Source organism: Protomyctophum bolini (assembly GCF_963924005.1).
Source record: "Protomyctophum bolini genome assembly, chromosome: 16".
Taxonomy (NCBI): Eukaryota; Metazoa; Chordata; class Actinopteri; order Myctophiformes; family Myctophidae; genus Protomyctophum; species Protomyctophum bolini.
In genome coordinates, this window is record NC_137877.1 from 29,357,397 (window position 1) to 29,376,432 (window position 19,036).

A 19,036-nucleotide genomic window follows, 5' to 3' on the forward strand; every position below is an offset into this window, starting at 1 on the left:
TGAATGATTGATTTGATGACGCGGCTGGACGGTGCTAATGTGTGTTAGGCCATGTTAATGTGCAGCCTCGTCCTGCGGGGCTGCTTAAGCTTTCAACTGATAGATCTGTGAATGTGCCGGGCGGGTTGAAATGTTACACTTCAATGCACACCATGCCGCCGGGAGCCTGCTGCATAGCATACCTGTCACTCACGCTTCCAAACAACTTTGATTGTTAATATGAGAGAGAGACGTCCGGCCCCATACACATATATGCCCCATGCACACCTATCAAACTTGTGTTCTGTTTTTGATGGCTGTGTTCTGCCAAACAACATTGTTTGGCTAGCAGATGTAGGCCAACACTTGCTATTCTTAATATTTTTGAGAAATCTGAACATTTGAGAGCTATTGATTTCGGCCTCACATCTTAATGGGTAAAAACTAATGTGACCAACATATTAGTCTGTATGTACCGGTAAGTGTATTTGTGCATAGACTTAATACCCTCTGTGTGACAGTGTTTCTTGACAAGGAAGTGTTGTAGGGTTTGTGGACCACAGAGAATAGTCTCTGGTGCCGTTCAAGTAAGGTGTTCTACGCAAAATAAGAGAGGCTGTTTTAAAGCCTCCATCAAATGTTCACACCGCACTGTGTCACAATGGCACTGAAGTTTTATTTGTGTGTGTGTGTGTGTGTGTGTGTGTGTGTGTGTGTGTGTGTGTGTGTGTGTGTGTGTGTGTGTGTGTGTGTGTGTGTGTGAGACTGTGTGTATGTGTGTTACTTTCAGTAACCGTTGGATTACTTGAATTTACAGCGTATTCTATTGATTTTGTGGTAATCCAAACTACCCAAGGTAATTAGATTAGAACATTACTTAGTACTGATTACAATTAACATGCACGTAGGTAGTCATCTGTTACCAATTACATCTTGAATGTAACCTCCCCAACCCTGTGTGTTCACATGTATAGCTGCAGCAGTGGCGTGCCCAGCAGGAGGAAGTGGCGAGGCTGGAGGCGGCGGTGGCGGAAAGACGACAGGAGGAAGAGCAGGAGAGGATGATGAGGGAACAGGAGAGAGACGCAGCCTTCAGGTCACAGCAGAAGGAAAAAGTAAACGCATTTACTGCCCTCAAAAACCCACCTCTTCAGACCCCAGGAAACAAAATCCCTTTTTGGCCAAAAAGTACAGTTTATACGTGTGGTGGGGGTCTCAGAGTGCTTCCACTAAGGAAAGTAGTCTTTCTATTGACACAACCCGCCTTTGTTTTGGTGAGTAGCAAAAACATTATTTTTATTTACACTAAAGAGTAGAGGCTGGTCTGCATTCATGCGAGCGGCGGAAGTTGATAGTAACATAGCTCTAATGCAATAGAGCTATGGAACAGAGCTACCATATTGCATGAATACATTTATAAAGTAAAGTACATCAGTTTCAGAGATCACATCATCACATGATACAGGTAAAAACGCCTTTGTTCTCAGCGTGTAGCTTGCGAGACTAACAGCTGTCATTTAGACTGTTCAAATATTTAATTCGTAAACTGAGCTACGATGTAAACTTGCTTACATAACCTGTGTGGTTTATGGGGTTTAGAATGTTTTGACTCGATGGACTCTTAAACATTTTAAACAACCCCACAAATTGTTTTTTTAATGTTTTAGGGTATTTTTACTTTGAATTTAAGATAATTAAATGTGTTCTTCAAACTGATAATGTTTCTTTGTGCTAGAGTGTGTAGTGTGTACAGTGCACTGGAGTGCTTGTGTGTCCATTTCATTAACTCCGTCCTAAGGGGTTCTGCCATGTGCAACCTGAGATGCTCTCTGATTAATGAGAGCATTTAGGCAGCATTGGATTCCATATAATTTGGCACAAATGGCCTGGCAGACAATGAAATATCATCTCATTCTCTCTATTTACTCCTATCTGATTTCGGTGCTGTCAGAATCAATAGGACATGAAGATCTTTAAGTTCCTCCGGAGCCGACTCACGGGGAAGTGCTGCCACTGTTATTGTTGTCGTTAACCTTTCGTTGTCAATCTTTGTGAATGTTTGTCTTCTTCTCAGGTTAGGCACTTTTATTTAAAGCAGCAGAGGAGGAGGGAGGAACTGGAGAAGGGGGACCAGGAGAAACTCGCCCAGCTGAGGGCCGTTATGGAAGAGCAGGCTCGGCAAGATAAGGAAAGGTGAGTGTTGCGCCACGGGACCTGCCGCTTCGGTTGCAGCAATACTGCGTCAAGGTTACTGAAGGAGAACCCAGACAGTACTACAGCAACCTCCTTCAGCTTCATTAAAGCTAAAGCTAAAACATTAATTTGTTTAGCCTTTGACTTGTGGGTGTATTGATTTAAAGTATAGGGTCACCATCCTGTTCAAACGTTTCTGACTCTGAACTGTTGATTCATGCCCTTCAGAATAGGAAAATCCATTTTTTCCACCAACGTGATTATGATGATGAGACACGGGCAACGCAGGCCGGTAAAAAGGGGTCAAGAGCGAGATGATGGTCATTGGTCAATAATGGGAGAGAAGTGGTCCAGGCACCTTTTCTGGTAATCCAGTCTGGCAGTGTGCCGCGGCCTTTACTGCATGGCTTCCCCCCATCTCTCTCCCCATTCCCTGTCAGCCTACTGTCTGTCCCTCCATAAAATATATAAAATAAAGGCGAAAGCCACAAAAAAAAAACATTAAAAAAAAGAAAATGGGAGAGAAGCTGTAGTCCGGCAAATTCATAAATGCCTCCACACTACAGCCTGAGGCGCATGATGTGTCAGGACTAGGAGAGATAGTTGGTGATGTTAGTGGTGGAAAGTGGAGAGGTGGTCTGATGTAGGTCTTCTCTGCGGCCCCTTAGGGTGCAGTTTCGGGAGGGGATGCTGCATCGTCGCAAGGAGGAGAGGGAGGCTCGACAGCTGGACTGCCTCAAAGAAGAAGAGCAGAGGCAGAATCGTCTGGAGGCTCTCAGGAATCAGGTGGGCCATTATAAGCCCTTAACCTTTTCACCTGCACTGATTCAGTTCACTTGACACACTGGGAGATTTAGACACTTCCAAGAGCTGAATTGGGGTGCCACTGCCACCTTTTGGCGGAAAGTAAGAAGACAGTCATGTCAACAGTAATGTCACAATATTGAACGCTTTCTTGTTAATTTCAGGTGGCGGTGGTGGCAGAGGCAGACCCAGCGAGGATGATGGGACACACAGAGGCTTGGAAGAGCCGACAGCGTCTCGAGCAGGATGAGTTTGTGCTGCACAAACCTCTGTATAGCATCAACACGTATACAGACATCCAAGTGAGCTATTGCGAGGCCTAGAAACAACCTTTACCTTATGTTCTCATGATTTCACATCACCAAACAAAACATACCGCAATCTGGTGACTCCTTTCCCCACAGTATGTTTGCAAGCTACCTAGCTGATAACACTGCACTGCCCTTTCTCCAGATCTCTCTGCCTCTTTGTCTACAGTATGCGCCAATGTATTATATATGTATACATAAGTCGATGCATTGATGCATTACTCTTATATAGAATTAAAAAAGAACATATACAGCATGCAGATGGGAGGAGGAAAGTAGGCTATAAAATATAATATAAACCTTAATGGAAGTATAAACATAAATGTAGGGTCAGTACAGGCGAGGTGTGTGAGCAGTATGATGATCATTATGCTATGATGACAGTGGTGAAAAAAGTTTTTTAAGTAAAAATATCAATACGGCAATATAGAAATACTCCTGTTACAACTTAAAAGTCTGGGAGTCAAAATGTACTTGAGTAGAAGTACAAAAGTATTGGCATCAAAATGTACTTAAAGTACCAAAAGTAGAAAGTACTCAGTATGCAGAATGTCCCATTTCAAGTTTTCAAATGTATAAAATATTATGAAAATAGCAGGTCGACAAGCTCTCAATGCGTCGCAGTGCGATTGCAATGCAATTGCGCTGCATTGTGACTGTGAGCTTGTAGATCGGCTATTTTCAAATGGCCAAAATGTATAGGGCTGAAGTGTTTCATGTATATTTTAATAATAATCAAACTCTACAAAGTAACTAGTAACTAAAGTTTTAAAATAAATGTAGTGGAGTAAAAGGACAATATTTGCACCCAAGACGTAGTGGAGTAGAAGTAAAAGTATTGTGAATTGGAAGTACTCAAGTTAAGTACAAATAACTCAAAATTGTAGGCTACTTAAGTACAGTACTTAAGTAAATGTACTTAATTACTTTCCACCACTGTTTATTTGTCTGTCACTCTCAGAGTCATAGGCACATTGCACAGGATACAAAATGTGTACATAGACATTGGTACTATCAAGTGCAAACAAACAGCAAGAACACTGGGTGATGTGTGCAGCGCTGGATATTGTTTGGCTTCTTCTGTGAGACACTATCACGCACTTTACATAAGTGATCACAACAATGTTTGACTGAGGTAAACCTTTTTCCTCCAATGAACCTTTAAACCGTCAAGGCTGACCAGTCAATCAGTGCACACTAGTGTATGAGATTACATTTTTACTGTATCTGTTTTCTAGATTGTGTCTGACCCAAGAGTGCGGGTGGAACAGGCTCTTCGGGAAGCAGGCCTCCACCACACCCAGTATGCCAAAGAGGTTTTGGCTGGTATCAAACCCACGAAACCGCCGCGACGGGACACCAAGTCAGCATTCATGAATTCTTAATTCAACTCTTGCTAAGAAGCTATCTTTTGTAGCACAAGGAATTTGGTAGCATTTTACCTTCACAGGTGTGTAAAAATGCAATTTGTCAGTTTGGATGTATTCACTGGAGAGCACAGAATAATTTAATTGTTTTCTACAGCTGCTTAGTACAAATGTTAAATTATATTGTTTTTGTATCATGAGAAAACCCTACAATCTCATCATTGAGAAAAATGCTGATATTCTCAAACATTGAAATATAGACATAATGGTACATGTTTCCTATGAATAAAATGTATGGATTATTGTCAGTATTTTTGTGTAGGCTATTATGTACCTTCATGTTTTTTACACTGAGAACCAAGGAAGTATATTACAATTTAGTGTATCTTGTCTTACAGGAAAGGAGGGAAAAAAACATCTTACAATTTAGAATTCATCAGAATTATCCTACATACATATAATTCTTGGAATGTCTGTCTGTCTGTCTGTCTGTCGGTCAATCTGAACACGTTTTTCTCCTCAGTGGGTGGGTTGAGCAATTGATTTGAACATGCACACGAACATGCACACGGGCACCATGTGCAGACAGATATTTTTCACTTTTCCAAATTCAAGCTTCGTCGTTATTGCGCATGTGTGGCCACGTGCGCATGCATGCGCGGCCATGGGGTCTGTTGTCACTGTTGTATGGATGGTTCCCCAGGCCAGGCATGTACAGATTTAAAATGTATTTATTTTACTGTCTAGTGACATTGGCCAAGTTATTGTGGAACATCTTGCTTCATTACCATATAACCATAAGACATCCAATGTTTTTTTTAAAGGACCACTTCACCACTTTTCAACCTATCTTCATATACTAGGTCTTCACTAATAATCATGAACAAATGGCGCAATTTTTTTCTACTCTGTCTGTGTCTCATAGGAGGGCTGTGGGCAGTTCAGAAACCGTCTTCCAGTGACATCATCGATGGGCAATACAAGCTAATAGAAACTGCAGGCTTTCTAGTCCTGAAAAGTTGCAATGCGAAAATGGAAGCCATCGTTCTCACGATTATGCAAATGTAAACATTTTTGTAAAAGAATCTTGTTTAAAAAAAAATCTGCCTAATGATGATGTCACTGGAAGATGGTTTCTAAACTGCCCACAGCCCTCCTATGAGACACAGACTGAGTAGAAAAAAATCGTGCCATTTTATCATGATTATTAGTTAATTTCTGATGTGAAATGGCACAAGGGATCCCCACAAAAAGACTACCCCAAAATCCGGCGTGCGTGCCATGCACTCCAAAATCGTCCCTATTCTGGGGTTTGGGCACCTGCCCCCTCTGTGCTCTCTGCACGGCCTGCCCCAGGCTGTGGGACATAGGCTACTCCGGTCCCAATGAGCTGCCAGCTGACCTCTTGCTACTAATAGCATTGCATGTACTGTAGATTGTTGAGCTTGTAGATCGGCTATTTGAACTATTTAAAAGTGTTTTTCAATATAGTATACAAAAAAAGACAAAGAAGTTTAGGGATGATGAAAATAGGGCTCTGTGTGTGTGTGTGTGTGTGTGTGTGTGTGTGTGTGTGTGTGTGTGTGTGTGTGTGTGTGTGTGTGTCAGTAAGGAGTACTGTAATTGATACGGTGTGTGTGTGTGTGTGTGTGTGTGTGTGTGTGTGTGTGTGTGTGTCTCAGTAAGGAGTACTGTAATTGATACGGAACACCATATCACCAGTCAATGCACGGATGTACCTTGTAATGTTACAACACTGGACTGGTTTAAAACTACAGGGGAAGCTAGCTTGCCTTCCAGATGCAGACCACACCGTATCTCATACAATATTCAAGAATTATGCAGTTTATGAAGATATAGTCACCTTTACAGTCAAAGCCAGATTACAGGTCCTTCCAACCAGACTCAATCTCTTTCTGTGGTACCCTAACACGTTTCCTCCTCATTGTCTGCACCATGACCACACTCCAGTTACAGAAACACTGTCACATATTCTTAATGGCTGCTATGTATATAATGGAATGTACATTGCTAGGCACGACAGAATTGTTGACCTATTAGCTAAGCCTAAGGACATAAGTTCATATGTTTCATCATCTGCCAAAATGTATAAGCACTCACGTGTTTTAACTGTCATGTTCATGCACAATAATGAAAATTATGCCTTTTCAGATGTCACAGCTAATACACCAGATATTGTTGTTGCTGATGAGGACAGTAGAGAAGTGATTATTTTTGAAGTGGCATGTACATTTGACCACAGTCTGGAAGAGGCATTCCTTACCAAGGTGCTTAAGTACCAGCGTCTTAAGGATGCTAACAACTTGGCTACAAATGTAAACTACTTGTGTTCATATTTGGAAGCCTCGGTATAATGTCCATAAATCAGTCGTGAGGGGCCTGCAGATTGCAGGCATGCCCAATCCGAGAGTTAAGGCATCGGCAGAGTTCTGTTCAGTGTCTGCAATAATTGGCAGTCACCACTCGCCATATATGGAGAAGGCGATGCTTTCTGTAATCGTGATCTGTATCCTGAAGCACTTGTTGTGGAGTTTTCCAAGTTTGTGCATATACTATTGTTTGTGTTCCCACATCCCAAGCTGATCTCTTAACTCTCTCCCCAGCCCCAGAATGTCTGTCCTACCACCTGCTCAATCAATGTCATTATTAACATGCAAGACTGCAACAAACTTGGTATCCCAAAGTTTAATTTAGCATAGGCTACTGTGTATACTTTGTAACCCAATGTCTGCAAACTTATACTTCTGACTGCACACATCCCCGGTTATGGACTATTTATTATTATTTACATCATGTCAGCTGTAGTGGATGGCAGAACTAGGCCTATTTTAGACAGAGCCATGTCTGATTTACTATTACAAAATTATTCCATATAATTAACCTAATGTGGCAAAACAAGTCATAAACACAATCGCAAGTACACTTGGTTACCTGATTTCAGTTCAATACAGTGTAGGAAGAGAGGCCAGGAGTTAATATTGTATAGAACACCTTTTATTTACTTTAAATTACAGTCATAGCACCTTACATAAGAAGCAACATATTAAATATAAAAACATACAATATATAACAGGTAAGTAACATACACTCTTTGAGCTTCAAATAAATCACAAATCATCACATATCCTTTTTACAGTAACCATGTAGGGAACTAAGTAATGCACATATGAACATATTAGCTATCTACATATATCTACATTTTATCTACATATTCATCAGTCATTACTATATACACATTCTGTTGTTTCTTACAGCACTATAATGATAACATCTGTTGAATTCACCCTATTGCTGGGGTCATAAATGTTTATTTAACCCTAGAACACTAAACACAGGTGATTTTCATAATGTTGCTGATGTCTGAAGTGGGTGGGTCTTTCAGTATCTTCATGATGCTCAGTGACATCATAGAAGGTAGGTTTGTTGCCCTGTCCACATCCCTGTTTTCTTCTACAGGCAGGTGTTTGTGTGAATTTCACCCGAGTTTAGTGATAGTTAAAAAAAACACAATGGCCTTTTTTTTGCCCCCCCATGATATCTGTTTTTTCTTTTGGTAAAAGGTCCTGATGAAATATTAAAGAACAGTATCTCAAGTTGCCATGTATTGCTGTACTTCCATATATTTTGATGAGAAATAATTTTATGGAATATATTACAGTTTAGTGATGGTTTGACAAACGTTAAGTTTAGTGTTCTAGGGTTCTAAGGCTGGGGGAGTTGGTAGGTATCCTAGGCGTTTCTTAATGAAGTGGGACACCAGGACCTGAGGTCTCTGCTGGTACTCCACCAGAACATCATGAGGTGTGGTGATCTGGTCTCCATCTAAGCGGTTTAACAACGTAACACATATGACGGCCGCTGAGGAATGAAAAAATAAAACAAGATGTCAGTAACTTGAACCAATACTGTAGTGTTAAACAGTGAAATCCTCAGCATTTATTTAAATCAGTGTACAATTGGAAACTTGGAAAGTGGGGAGTGTTGGCTGATGAATGAATGAATATCAACATCCTAATACATCCTGATACCAGTCAAAAAACACTTTGTTTGAAATAGACACTCATGCTTTCCAAGGTGTGATTTGGGGTCCTAAGGATGAATACAAAATTAATATCAACATCTTAAAACCAAAATGTTGAATTGTGTTTTAAGTTGTATTTGTAAACTCCCTGACAGCAGGACATGTCTTGTCAGTCAGTAGTGATGCCTCTGTATGGTTAACTATTTAAACTCTTGTCTACAGTATATACTTCGCCCAGGGGTCTACAGTACACTTGGTACCCTCCTTTTTTCCATCTACACCAACATTCTTTACTGAAATAAACAATCTACAAGCTCTCAACATGTTGCGTCGTGTCACGTTGTGAGCTTGTAGATCTGCATGTTTTTGCCATTATGACATGCCAAGAATTAGGGTGTAAGTGGTTAAGTATCAATGTGCTGGAAAGATTACCTTTGAGGTCACAGACTGAACACATTGCAGCGAACACTGTGGACTCCATTTCAATGTTTCTGACTCCGGCCTCGTGGGCTTTCCTCAGGTACTCTAGTTTCTCTTCAAGTGAGAAGGAACAGAGCGCCCCGTCAAGTCGGCCTTGTCCTAGAGACACAGCAGAGTTAGGTTAATATATCTTAGCAGCAATCAGCATATGAGCCAGATGCCATCTAGCTGGCGTTCCACCAGCAAGTGGATCACTCACTCTATGCATGGTCTGAAGTGTTAATTATTTAACTCCATGTTGTGTAACTTTAGAAATTAATTGGATTGTGTGTGTGTGTGTGTGTGTGTGTGTGTGTGTGTGTGTGTGTGTGTGTGTGTGTGTTTGCACGCGCGCGTGCGTGCGTGTGTGTGTGCGTGTATGTAAAAGGATGACGTGCTGTTTACCTTCATAGAAGTCATGGGTGCACATGGTGTTCCCTATCACTGTTGGAAAGCCTTGGAGCTCCGAGGAGCACTGTAGAAGCTCATTGGCTACGCCATCGTCCAGCTGAGTGTTCCGGGTGATCACCTTACCCAGGACCACCTGCTCAAATTGAGCCCTGAAGGAGTAGTCCACTGCTTTGTCTGTGATCACCACTGTCCCTGGAGCCAGGCCTAATAGGGGAGAACATCAAGAAGATAATAACTGACATGGTGTTCTGTCCACAGTGCTTGTATCTGTACGGTACGGTATACAGGATTCCAGACCAGTGTGATTCAGAATAGCTTTGCCCATTTCTACTCAAGATTATTTGGAAAAGGACATGCAAACTTACTTTTAAAATGTAATATATGTTAAGTATTGACCTCATTAAAAACTAATGAGCTATATTACTTTCAGTGACTTCTATTGCCATGTAATGTAATGTAATGTAATCGTATTGTAATGTATTAGTATTATATTACTCTAGCATTACTTTCGAAATGACAAGATCGTTGAGTAATGGAAAATCTGAGAGTAATGGAATAGAGAATAACGCTATTGGTATAAAATGCTCTTTGGAAGTCTAATGTTGCTCAGGCAGAATTAGACTTTGTTTGTGCACGGTATATACTACTATTAGGTAGTATAAGGTACAGGGCTTGACATTAACTTTTTGAGTACATTTCCCATTCACTTGTCCGGGCACAGAAGTCACTTGTCCAGAGCACGAGCACACAAATAGGACTACATTTTAAATCAACTAACTGTAAATTGATTTTACTTGGTGAATACAAGTTTGAATATTAGGTGAATATTCTAAGTTTGCAAGTTAATAGCCCTAGATTAGAATGTCTATGATTTTACATATATTTCATGTATTCCAAATACACAAGCCATAGATCGGTCCTATCCGCGAAGTGAGTGCATGGTTACCAGACTGACCTCGTCGGCAAGATTTAATACTTGTCCCGGACAAGCCTTAATGTCAAGCCCTTTGTTTAAAAATCAAATAGTGAATTGTAGATGAACTGCAGTTTAAGTTTCTGAAAGTAATGGGTAAATTGACAGTAATTATTAATATTACCTCTTTTCTCATTTGTATAATTAACAACTCAACCCCCCCCCCCACCCTCTCTCATTAGCAGGCAACAGTGCAGCACTATCACTCTCTCTGTTTCTAGCGCCCCTACTGGTACATACTGGTGCTCATTAACGTCACATAGGTGCATGGGTGAACACAGACACACGGACATTGCTGGGTGTAGGAGTGGTTGCACCACTCAAAGATATTGTATACCGGTATGTGTATCCCAGCCCCCAGTTATCCCCACAGAAACAGATTAAGCAATGTTCTTACCGACTCCGCCAGATGTTCCGAGGCGAAAGAGTACCACATCATGACAATGGGCATGGTGTAGAAGTTTGATCATCTCATGGAGCATGATGGAAATGGATGGGACACCCATGCCATGCTGGAAAGAAGAAACAGCAATTGGGTTAAAAACCCACACATAGCACACAACTTACATTGACTGTTTATAACAGGAGTCACACGATTGATCATTACGACATAATGCTGTTGACCTCTGATTTAAACATGAGCAATGTATACAATGGATGTCCCCAACTGCATTGCAATACTTACGCTGATAGAGAGCACTGGTCCTACTTTGTACATGGAGTAGCGATCTGTTCCCTCACAGACATCACTGATTTCGTCTTTGTTGCCTGGCAGACCCAATTCTTGGTGGATGAACTGGGCAAAGGCTTTCATCCGATTTGCACTTCCACCAACACACACAAACTATGAGACAGAGAGAGATTTCTAGGATTTCTGCTGGCGATACTTTGAAACATGTTTCATGTTCTCGCTCTCTCACAAACCTTGATATCTCCAAACATCTCAGGAAGATTGTGGGTCTTGGTGCCTAGGCTGAAGTGGTAGAGAATATCCTCTTCCATTGTAATCAAATGGGGATTTTGTACCTGGACCAGATGTCTTTGACACAGCATATCAGAATATGTCAAAGCACAGCAAAATACAAGTCCATTTATCTTAAGTTATATGAACATCTCCAGATGTTGCTGTAGTGTGTAGTAAAGAGAATGTCACATTGAAAACTTGACATTGGGAATCCACAACAGTATACGGTTTTCCATCTATGGCAAATATATTTTCCAAAAACAGGCGATCATTTTGTAGTTACCCTTACAATATGGATACTGAGGTTCAAATGGTAAAAAGAAAGCCAGACACAAATAATATGCTAAGATTTTATACTCACTTGATATATTCAATGGGATCAGTCCCCATGCAGTTTACTAGAATTGGTCTCATGACTGGATAGGATATTCAGAAAGCAATGTATTGAAATGTCTTCAAAAGTAAGTCTGTAGCTGGTGAGAATAGAAAAGTTGTGTCATGCTGTAGAGCCGATATATATATATGACTGCCGGTCCTTTCTTTGGACTGATTGGCTGCAGAAGGAGGAGTACTGCCTGCCCGCAGCCAGTTAAAATCATTCATGTCTCAAATAAACAAATGGCAACATGAGGTCTCAAATGGTAAACAGTTTCAAAGATAAGCCTTGGTGTATGTTTAAACATCAAACCATGTCTCCAGGCTTCAAAACAACCCAATGCTGCTGGGATTTCCATTGGGTAATGTCTTAATAACTAATCAGCAAACATATTTATGTACTTTGATGCCACTCAGGTATGTTATGTTCAAGTTGTTTATGATCGCATACACATTATGTACAGAATACAGCAGGTAGCAACATTGCAGACAGTGACATTCTTACATACAACTGTTTCAAAGAACGTTTGAGGTTTGCGTCATTAAGAAATAACATTACATAACATGGTATAGTATACTTGCATACCTTATACCAAAGGACAACAACAAAAAATAACATCACACCTAGTGACAATTAAAAAAGAAATCAATGTTCTAACAGCCACTCATAGCTATTTATGTGATGTAAATCATCCCTTTACAACTACAACTTAAAATTAACTATTTTCTTTAAACATCTGCAACTGCAAGTGCTGTAAGCAAAACTGATTTTATTATAAAGCACCTTTTTAAACTACTGTACGTTTCTAATGAGCTCAACAAAATCATGATGCCTACAGCAGTAGGAATAATAGTAGAACATGCACCCAATCAAAAACAATGCATTAAAATAACTTTTAATTCTGAAAGAAACTAAAAGCCCTAAAAACAAACAATACAAAAAACACAAAACATCAGACACAATGGAAGGCAAGAGAAAACATGGGTCTGTTGCTTGATGATGTGACGGATTATGACGCTAACTCTGATCAACACACACTTACCCTTTAACTTTTACCTAGCCAGGAGATAGAATCTAGGTTGCTTGGAGCACTGGTCAGGCCAATGTCCTACTGTATATTTGTTGATCTAAGTGCACAGAAAGAGGTGGATCATATCCGAAACAAAATCTTTCATGTGAATGAGTGTTACTGGAAGATGGATATATTTGTTGAATACTGCAAAGCATGTCATGATGACAATTTTACTCGGGTGGGCAGGGTGGCTATCATCTTCATACACCAGTCTTCAAATCTTCTGCTGGCAGACGCATGCACACACACACACACACACACACACACACACACACACACACACACACACACACACGCACACACACACGCACACACACTTAGCTGGCTGCTGCTCAAAATCTCAGATAATGCAATTTCTAAAATTAATTGTCCAGGTGCATATCACCATTAGTTCTAACATTAAGGGAGCATTCAGTGATTTGGAACCCCCCCAGTAAGCCCCGGTAACAAGATGTGCACATGCACACGCTCTAGTGGGGAGGAAGTGCAACAGGACAACAGCACGTGCACCAAGGCCCGCCCCCACACGATCATGATTAAATGAAGGCTTTCCTACCCGCCACCAAAACCGAAACTAGGGTTTTTTGACATGGAGGAACTCCTTATATGGTCAGCACATTCTATAGTAGGGAGGATTATTATTTTTTAAACAGGAAACATTGAGTGAGATTGAATTAAGTGAAATCACTGAATATACCTTTAACAGTAGTTTAATTATAATTTCATGCTTTTATTTTCATGATCTTAATGTCAAGTATGAAGTCAATATGCTACGTAATTTAAAATATAATTATATCAGGGCCAGTCGTACATTTTGATTGCATATTGTGATGACTATGCTTTATTACTTTTGTATTTATATTTATTTAAAATTAGATCTCAAATCACCATCATAAAGCTATACTTACAAGGCATAACAGTAATATCACTGTTATGTTTGGTGGGTTCATCCTCATCTACATAACCAAAGCTCAAGAGTCTTGCCATGTTGACAGGGACTGGTTTCTTGTTGTAGGATCTAGGAGAACGTAGTTTGACAGAATCAAATAAACAGGACAAACAAAAATGAAGGATATTGAAAACCTCCTGATTAAACATTTACAATTGACCTTGACACATGTACTTCCATCCCCTGATACAATGTAGAATACGTGCAAAACCTGCAACTTGCACTAGATAGATTATGCTGAATTTGGACAGGCCATTGACATTTTACGAAATGATATTGGAACATTTGCACAGAGCAATAAAGGGCCAACTCAAACACTGCTGCTGCACATGATCTGTCTATGTTTAGAAGCCAGAGTGCTTTGTTGATCCAGATCTATGTATGGTTTCGTCTCTTGACTTATGTTCTAAAACAAATAAAACATATTAAAATGTCTTGGTGCTGTCATTAAATTTAGCCTCTCATCACCAGGTTTTCCATATAGCTGAAATTATATTAATATGTTAATAGAAGAAATGTCACTTTGCATTCAGTAGTTAATGACAGAATATATATATATATATATATATATATATACTTTAATATTATAGCCATTTAGGATAATGAGTGCAATCATATATGATATTATATTATGCAAAGTTGGGGCTAGCTGAATGGTTTGATTGACAAAAAACACCCCAAGGAATGGGGGCAAATTATTATTATGATATAGGCCTTTACAAACGTCTCTTCAATAAATTATGAATACAACATTATTTGAGCATAGGCCAGTAGATTAAAATCTATCTGGTAAAATTCTGATTCATGGGTAGGCAAGTTGAGATGAAGATACCTTGTCTGAATAATAGGGTAAAACAAAGCCAACAGCGCCATCTTGTGATAAACAGAAACTTACATCTTCCTGAATTTGCTGGTCTCATGACTGTGAGTGGATAGCCTCTCCATCTGGCTGTTAGGATCATTGTCCTGCTGTTGGGGAAAGCCAGTAACAACAAAACCATTATCTGGTGTTTACAGAGTATAAATATAACACTATATATCAGCCAAATGCTTGCAAATCTTTGGCTGTTAAGTTTTAAGTTTCTTCAAGACTCCATGGTATGCAGGGATATTTCTTTATTTATTGTATTATTCAGTACATTTGGTCCTGAACAATATTTTATTTATTACCGGTATACCTAAGACTTTCATTCTGACAATCAATTTGTGAACAAGACAACTGGCCATAATGCAATAGTTTGAGACAAACAGGGCCCATGACTGAACTATTAAATGAAGTGAACATGGACAGCTTAACAGTATAGGCATTTCGCTAAGCAATGAGGTTTAGCAAACTAAGGCTTTGAGAAATGAGATAGCTGTAACGACAGCTCAAGGGACTATGATATTCAAACACATGATTCTGTTTACCTTCTCCTTGCCATCACTGTTCCGCTCCCAAACTGACTTGTTGTCTCCCCCAAAGGGAGCTTGTAGCTGTTGAACGGCTCCAGTGTCTCTCTTCTCTTCATTGTTAATTAGGCTGATGGAAAAGTAATATAGCCTTCACTTAAACCACTTAAACCCTAGCGTCCCTATTCTGGTGCTAACTTTCAGTGAAAATAGCCCATCTACAAACTTGTGAGCTAATAGAGCGGCTATTTTCTGTGAAAATAGTAGTATTGAGCAGAAACGGGAGGGTGCCTAGTATAGAAGAGCCCTTACTTTTATTGGGAGGCGTTATTAGACTGATCCCATGAAGTTTGTAGTGAACAAGTAATTACATATTTTGTTAATGTTTGTTCACTCTTGCTTGTTCAATCTGTTTGAAACAAGCTGAAACAATAAACAATCCTTTATATTGTAATTTATTATTGTTATTATTTAGTATTATTTCACCTTCATCATGAAACTGGACAATGTGGAGAATAACGTGATAAAAGTCCTACCTTGGCTTATTATCTGTGTACCATGTTGATGTTGGAGCTTTGTATGAGTTGGATTTTGAATCAACTACTTCCTCCTCTTCCTGCCATAAAAGATCTGTTATATTGTAGGGAGAAATAACAACATTAAACCATATACAGAGTTACAGACAGTACCCTAACAACTGAAAAAGCATAGGATCATAGCTACCTTTCAGTCCCCCTTGTTTTGCAAGTTTGACATATGGAGAGTCTGTCTCCAGGACTCCGACTCTGCGGCCACGACCCTTCTCCTCAGGACCACTATCCCCCTGTGATAATCCAGGGATGTGAGATGTCTGGCCCCCAATGCCAGGAGGAGACCCTGTTTTCAAGAGATTAATTAAGTCTTTCATCGTAATTTTTGAAGTTATGTCAATCTGTTACATTTCACCATATAGCCCACGATACCATTATGGGCAAGCCCCCCCCCCCCCCCCCCCCCACACCTGCAGCAACATGACACAAAGCTGAATGAATGACGCTTTATTTGTACTTGCCATATGTTGACGGTGGACGTTCCGAATCCGAATTCATGTCCATTGACGTATGTTTTCTATTAAAAATGGAAAACAAAACCCAGCACATTGTTAATCTTGCTAACTTTCATTTGCTAGCATTAGCTACCTACCCACCACACAGTTATCGATAGAAACAGTTATGCATTCCCAATCACATGAAAGTATAGCCATTTCTACCTACGTTAGAAACAGCAACAAATGCACACAATTACTTTACAGCTACTTCGTTCGTCTTTTACATACCCGGAGTTAAGTTTGAACAACGACCAGGAACAAGATCGTACAGAGCTCTGAGTGTTTGACTTCAGTTCAGTTTGAGCTTGCTGCTTGGTTTTGTGTTGCCGTAGAAACGGTCTGTGTGACTGAACTTTCAGAATAGAACTAGAAGATGTAGAACGGTATGGACTTGTTGGAAATAGCACTGGAATGGCTAGAACTATATATATATATATATATATATATATATATATATATATATATATATATATATATATATATATATATAATTATGTATTTTAAGGATTGATTTATAGAACCGGCACCATTGGGTAGAACTATTATTGTTATTATTATACTATACCATAAAATGTCAATCACTGCATGTATATGACACATACCCTTTCTCTCATGGGGAAAAAAAGACCTCCTGGAGGTCTTTTATGGTCTTTGCTGAATAATTAAATTCATTTGAAATTTGAAAAGCTTTTAAATAGGGAGCCCGTGGCCCCATGAGAGAAAGGGTATGTGTCTTGGCCTGTTGTAGCGCCACCATGAGGCTGATTTGAAAACTGTCAAGTGGCATTTCTTCATTTATTGTAATTTATACTGTTATTTATTTATTTCCTTGCCTTTTTTATTTATTTCATTGCGGTATTTATTTATTATTAAAGTTTTTGTATTTATTAATTAATTATTGGGCTCTTAGACATCCATACGTCTGAACTGAGTGGTGCTGTACTGTACTAGTGCTGTACTGTACAAGCCTGTGTGTGTGTGTGTGTGCGTGTGCGTGTGTGTGTGTGTGTGTGTGTGTGTGTGTGTGTGTGTGTGTGTGTGTGTGTGTGTGTGCGTGCGTGCGTGTGCGTGTGTGTGTGTGTGTGTGTGTGTGTGTGTGTGTGTGTGTGTGTGTGTGTGTGTGTGTGTGTGTGTGTGTTAGGCTGTGCAACAGTGACACTTGGTGGTCAACAAACGCTATAACTCTATTTCCATGATGGACAGACCCAGTCAGAGACTTGGCCAGCCAACCAGCCAGCCAGCCAACCAGCCAGCCAGCCAGCCAGCCAGCCAGGCCCAGGGACACGCATTACTGCATGTGCATTGCGGCTGCACTTTGCACTACTCAAAAACACGGACCAGCCACCCAAAATGATTGCTTTTTAGACCAGGGTCCTGTGGGTGGTAAGTTTTATCTTCCACGTACATAAATAAATCAAGCATATATTCCAAATCCCACACATGCATAATTTTGGTGTGAGTGTTGGGGCAGCAGCTCCTGACTAAAAATAGTGTATTTTAGAGATAACGAGAAGTTCCTTGCAGGTGAGAAAGGAAGCGAGCGCTTCCAAACTCTGACACTTAGAAAAATAATCACCTGCAAGGAATTTCTTGACAGACAGTATAGCAGCCTATAGCTCCTAACATTTATGAAACAAACACTTTGCTGATAGAAAGAGGATAATTCAAGTTGGTGAGTTTGACGTTGTTTAATACTTATACAATCAGATAGTACTTTTCTGTTTGGATGTATGGGTTGTCAATGGCAAATTGAGGCGCTGCCATTTCCACAGCTTTCCTGTGGCAGAATCAGCGCAGATACACCTTAGCGCACAGCCGCGGACAGAAGAAGCTGACGCCCGACATCATTCCGGCTTTTTAGACAGCTGGTGGATGGAAAAGAAGCTCCACCCCGCGGAGAGCGTTTCCGGGAATCTGTCCGTCACATCAGTCAGCCGCAGAGGTGGAGCATCTTTTCCATCCACCAGCTGTCTAAAAAGCCGGAATGACATCGGGCGTCAGCTTCTTCTGTCCGCGGCTGTGCGCTAAGGTGTGCCCTAAGGCCTGGGCCCAATGACTACCAATGTAATCATAAAAGTCAACCAAAGAACAAGATTCCTGTACATAGGGTCACCTCACTGGTCAGCAAAAATACTTTGAAGACCCTAACAGGAGCCCTTGTACAAGGTTTCTTTGACTATGCATGCACCTCATTCATGGTAGCCTACCACAGCAGCTCAAAGGCCCTAAATACAAGGCTCCAGGCATCTTAAAACAAACTGGTCAGGCTAGTACTTGGCCTTTACTCCCAGAACCCACCTTACCCCTGCCCATTGGAATGGCTTATAGTGTTGGCGAAAGAGTACACAGCAACTTGCAATGGGCCTGGTCTACAAGATTCGCTACACCAATATGATACCCATGTAAGTAACCTGTCAAAATACTTCTTTAATTCAACTAAGTCCATAATCACAACACCAGAAGGAGTTCCACAAACCACGTTCAACCCAGATTCGGCTCAAACAAGGGGTTAAACTCATTTTGCTCCTGCCACTAAAATGTCTGAATCTGGCTCCTGTAAATAAGTGAAAGTCCGTCCGTCCCCCCCCCCTATTTTTCTATAGTAGGCTACATGTTTTCCCTTACAGGCTATGATTCTTTCTTTTTTTCCTTCTTTTTTG

At 40.4% G+C, this 19,036-nt stretch overlaps 3 protein-coding genes across 4 annotated transcripts in view; 1 reads left to right on the plus strand and 2 right to left on the minus strand.

Moving 5' to 3' along the window:
* Nucleotides 1-4,669, plus strand: part of LOC308330898 (coiled-coil domain-containing protein 148-like) — a gene marked incomplete at its 3' end in the record, with an annotated part of 28,655 nt that extends 23,986 nt beyond the window's left edge. The window contains exons 11-15 of the mRNA XM_080785971.1: nt 954-1,094; nt 2,054-2,172; nt 2,841-2,958; nt 3,141-3,278; nt 4,523-4,669. Coding sequence (XP_080642097.1) covers nt 954-1,094; nt 2,054-2,172; nt 2,841-2,958; nt 3,141-3,278; nt 4,523-4,669 — 663 coding nt within the window. The remainder of the gene's footprint in view (nt 1-953; nt 1,095-2,053; nt 2,173-2,840; nt 2,959-3,140; nt 3,279-4,522) is intronic.
* Nucleotides 4,670-8,034: 3,365 nt separating this feature from the next.
* Nucleotides 8,035-11,695, minus strand: upp2 (uridine phosphorylase 2). The gene is made up of 6 exons (XM_080785623.1): nt 11,461-11,695; nt 11,222-11,380; nt 10,934-11,048; nt 9,558-9,767; nt 9,126-9,272; nt 8,035-8,530 (listed from the first exon to the last, which is right to left on the minus strand). The coding sequence occupies exons 1-6, from the start codon at nt 11,587-11,589 to the stop codon at nt 8,367-8,369; spliced, it is 924 nt and encodes a 307-aa protein (XP_080641749.1). The 5' UTR covers nt 11,590-11,695; the 3' UTR covers nt 8,035-8,366.
* A 602-nt stretch (nt 11,696-12,297) lies between these two features.
* Nucleotides 12,298-16,699, minus strand: LOC308330541 (uncharacterized protein C7orf57 homolog). 2 transcript variants are annotated; one of them, XM_080785440.1, is made up of 8 exons: nt 16,605-16,699; nt 16,341-16,396; nt 16,013-16,165; nt 15,826-15,919; nt 15,308-15,419; nt 14,793-14,866; nt 13,857-13,966; nt 12,298-13,171 (listed from the first exon to the last, which is right to left on the minus strand). In XM_080785440.1, coding segments are annotated over exons 2-8 (588 nt in total). In that variant the 5' UTR covers nt 16,384-16,396; nt 16,605-16,699; the 3' UTR covers nt 12,298-13,169. The 2 variants fall into 2 exon arrangements, with proteins under 2 accessions (XP_080641566.1, XP_080641565.1); XM_080785439.1 differs by having other exon boundaries at nt 12,298-13,174.
* Nucleotides 16,700-19,036: the final 2,337 nt, after the last annotated feature.

Coding starts and splice junctions, on each gene's coding strand:
- upp2 (XM_080785623.1), bottom strand. CDS start 11,589: ATGCTGTGTCAAAGACATCTGGTCCAGGTACAAAATCCCCATTTGATT. Junction 11,049..11,221: donor GACCAGTGCTCTCTATCAGC/GTAAGTATTGCA, acceptor TCTTCTTTCCAG/CATGGCATGGGTGTCCCATC. Junction 9,768..10,933: donor CGGAACATCTGGCGGAGTCG/GTAAGAACATTG, acceptor CTCCCCTATTAG/GCCTGGCTCCAGGGACAGTG.
- LOC308330541 (XM_080785439.1), bottom strand. CDS start 16,383: ATGGACATGAATTCGGATTCGGAACGTCCACCGTCAACATATG. Junction 16,166..16,340: donor ACGTCCACCGTCAACATATG/GCAAGTACAAAT, acceptor TCTTGAAAACAG/GGTCTCCTCCTGGCATTGGG. Junction 13,175..13,856: donor TGATATTACTGTTATGCCTT/GTAAGTATAGCT, acceptor TGCGTCTGCCAG/CAGAAGATTTGAAGACTGGT.